General features: G+C 40.7%; 1 protein-coding gene across 2 annotated transcripts in view; it reads right to left on the reverse strand.

The window, feature by feature from the left end:
- The window catches only part of SH3BGR (SH3 domain binding glutamate-rich protein), a 72,988-nt gene that overhangs the window by 28,885 nt on the left and 40,290 nt on the right, over window positions 1–3,813 (reverse strand). For both annotated transcript variants that reach the window (XM_010834950.1, XM_010834951.1), the window contains 2 exons: window positions 1,399–1,473; window positions 430–522 (listed from right to left, as the gene is read on the reverse strand). In XM_010834950.1, coding sequence (XP_010833252.1) covers window positions 430–522; window positions 1,399–1,473 — 168 coding nt within the window. The remainder of the gene's footprint in view (window positions 1–429; window positions 523–1,398; window positions 1,474–3,813) is intronic.

Raw genomic sequence — 3,813 nt, forward strand, 5'->3', positions numbered from 1 at the left:
GTGTGGAAAATTCTGAAAGAGATGGAAATACCAGACCACCTGACCTGCCTCTTTTTTTTTTTTTTTTCAACAAGTATGATAGGAGTTCATCAATACTTGTGAACAAGGCATAAGGTCCCTTGTTTCTGAAAGAACATGAACCCAACCTAACCCTAACAACACAATGACAAGCCTTGTGTAGCCTGCCACTCCAGGACTGAGTTCAGGCCCTTCCTCTGGCTTCCTTTCAGCCCTCACCTACCTGACACACAGCAGTTAACACGTTAAGTGAAAATTACCTGCTGCCTTCTGGCTAATCCCTCAGTTCCTCACTTTTGAGCTCACTATTGTGTGCCTAGAAAGATTCCTAGCATCTGGTCAGAGCTCAGTAAGTGGTTATTGAATAGAACTGAATCCAGTGAAACTACAGTGAGAAAAGCAAACACTCACATCCTTCTCTTGGGATCCAGCGAGGTCGCCCGCATCTTCATCACCCTCTTTCTGTGCCTCCTGTTCTCCACTTTCTTCAGCCTTCTCTGTTCCCTGGTCACAAAGGAAACCCATGGTATCACCAACCTTGGATAAGCTTCCAAGACAACCCCAGGCCATAACTGCCACGGTTTCCTTATTTAGATACAGTATATACCTGAAGCAAAGGTAGACCTCTATTTACTAGTCACTTAACTCCTAGAGTATAGGATCACCAACCCTCAACATTGCTAATTGGATCTATCAGTGTCAGTGAACAGACCCAACTCACATGCATGGTAGAGTCATAAAGATCCTGAAGTGAAATGAAGTGAAGTCGTTCAGTCATGTCCAACTCTGTGACCCCATGGACAGTAGCCTACCAGGCTCCGCTGTCCATGGGATTTTCCAGGCAAGAATACTGGAGTGGGCTGCCATTTCCTTCTCCAGGGGAATCTTCCCAACCCAGGGATCGAACCCAGGTCTCCTGCATTGCAGACAGATGCTTTACCCTCTGAGCCACAAGGGAAGCCCCATAAAGACTCTAATAGGAGTTAATTCATCCACTTATGGCTTGTGAAGAGAACTTCAAAGGATTCCATATTTAGGGAGTATTTGTTTTCTATTGCTTATGTGGAGAGAGGCATTATAATTTTAGAGATTAAAAAAGATAGATGATAGAGATGAATGATGGATGATTGATAGATACATAGAGAAATGATAGATGTGATGGACAGATGGATAGATAGTTGGATGGGTAGCTAAATAAGTGTGATGGATGGATGGATAAATAGACAGATAGATGTGATAGATGGATGGATGGATGGATGGATAGATGGATGGATGGATGGAGGAGGTAGACAGACAAACAGATACGGAAAAACTAGAATCCAGTAGACATTCTATATAAAATAGGTTTCCCGGAAGATGGTTCAAGACCCCAACTCTTACCTCTGTGGTGCTCTGAGCCTCTCCTGTCACTTCACCATCAGGAAGGGAAGATGCTTCCTCAGGCGACTTTGTCACCTGCATCACAGAAATTGAGAATGTTTGAGAGTTTTCTTGAGGATAATGGCTTGCATTTCAACACCTTTTATGTCTCCAAACTATGTTTGTCTTCACCCCTCATTTTATCTTCACTATGATGTTGTAACCTAAGTCAGTAGATAGTCACCACCACTCACACCTAAGAAACAAGAAACAACCTAAGTCAGTAGATAGTCACCACCACTCACACCTAAGAAACAAGAAAATAAGGCAAAAATTGTCACACTGCAAGTTAGGGGCAGGGCTAGGATACACCTTCTACTTTATGGTTTCCTGATCTATCCAGCGGTTTCCAGCCTTTTAAAGTACTAGTTTATTTTCCTCATCAGAAGTAAATTGTAACTATGTGAGGTAACATGTTAAATAAACTTACTGTGGTGATTATTTCACATATCTACATATATCAAATCATTGTGTTGCACTCCTTAAATTCATACAATGTTGTATTTCAATTATATCTTAGTAAAGTGGGGTGAGGGTAGAATTCAGTGATTTTTTAAACTTTTTATTTTATATTGAAGTATAGCCAATTAACAATGTTGTGATAGTTTCCGGTGCACAGCAGAGTGACTCAGCCATGCATATACATGTATCCATTCTCTCCCAAATTCCCCTCCCATCCAGGCTGCCACACAACATTGAGCAGAGTTCCCTGTGCTATACAGTAGGTTCTCATTGTGCACATCTGTGAGTCTGTGTTAGTCACTCAGTCATGTCCAACTCTTTATGCTCCCATTGTAGCCTACTGCCAGGATTCTCTGTCCATGGAACTCTCCAGGCGAGAATACTGGAGTAGGTAGCCATTCCCTTCTCCAGGGGATCTTCCCAACCTAGAGATTGAACCCAGGTCTCCTGTTTTGCAGGCAGATTCTTTACCATCTGAGCCCCTAGTGAAGCCCAGGTTCTCATTAGCTATCTATTTTACACATAGCCTGCATGTGTATGTGTCAATTCCAATCTCCCAATTCATTCCACTCCCCTTCCTCCTTTGGTGTTCATGTGTTTGTTCTCTACATCTGTCTCTAGTTCTGCTTTGCAAATAGGTTTATCTATACCATTTTCCTAGATTCCACACCCACATGCAAGATGTGGATGGATCTAGAGACCAACATACAGAGTAACATAAGTCAGAAAGAGAGAAACAAATATATAATAATGCATAAAGATTTGGTGATTTTTATTCCAAAGGCACTTCAAGTTCATGGGAACAAATTGGACCATAAACACACCCTCCAATCCCACACTCCTACAATACTCAATATTAAAATCTTTATATGTATTCAACTCTATGTTAACATATACACAGGCTATTTTTGTTTCATTTTTGTGTTTTTTAAAAATAATAAATAGGTACATACTACACACAACTTGATTCTTTTGCTTAGTATATCATGGGCATTTGTCCAGATTAATTCATATGGTTGTAACTCATTCCTATTAACATTTGCTTAATGTTAAAAATATAATAACTTATTCATATATTTCCCAACTGATGGCTATTCAGAAAGTTCACGTTTGTGTGTCTACAAACAACACTATACTAAACTGAATAAATGCATGATAAATCACTTTTTAAAAAAAGAAATTTTTTGTTTTGTAGCCTTTTATATACACAAATTTATCTAACTTTTGGGCTTCCTGGGTGGCACTAGTGGTAAAGAGAGAGAGAAAGTGAAGTCACTCAGTCATGTCCAATTCTTTGCAATCCCGTGGACTGTAGCCTACTAGGCTCCTCCATCCATGGAATTTTCCAAGCAAGACTACGGGAGTGGATTGCCATTTCCTTCTCCAGGGGAGTGGTAAAGAACCTGCCTGCAAATACAGCAGACCTAAGAGATGGGATTTGATCCCTGGGTCAGGAAGATCCCCTGGAGGAGGGCATGGCAACTAACTCCAGTATTCTTGCCTGGAGAATCCCATGGACAGAGGAGCCTGGCAAGCTATAGACCATGGGGTTGCGAAGAGTCAGACATGACTGAAGCAACTTAACATGCACACATCTAACTTTTATTTTCTGACATGTAGTTATTTTATATTAATTGTTAACATCTAGTGATTTAATCAGCGTGAAATCTAATTTTGTGTATAATATAAAGTAGGGCTCTGTTTTCTTCCAGATAGATGACAAAGTATGCCTGTAACATTTATAAACCACCATTGTCCTGACCTGTATGCAGGTCAGGAAGCAACAGTTAGAACTGGACATGGAACAACAGACTGGTTCCAAATAGGAAAAGGAGTTCGTCAAGGCTGTATATTGTCACCCTGCTTGCTGGACTTCTATGCAGAGTACATCATGAGAAACTCTGGGCTGGAAGA

Source organism: Bison bison, unplaced genomic scaffold (genome assembly GCF_000754665.1).
Source record: "Bison bison bison isolate TAMUID 2011002044 unplaced genomic scaffold, Bison_UMD1.0 scf7180017864037, whole genome shotgun sequence".
Lineage (NCBI taxonomy): Eukaryota > Metazoa > Chordata > Mammalia > Artiodactyla > Bovidae > Bison > Bison bison.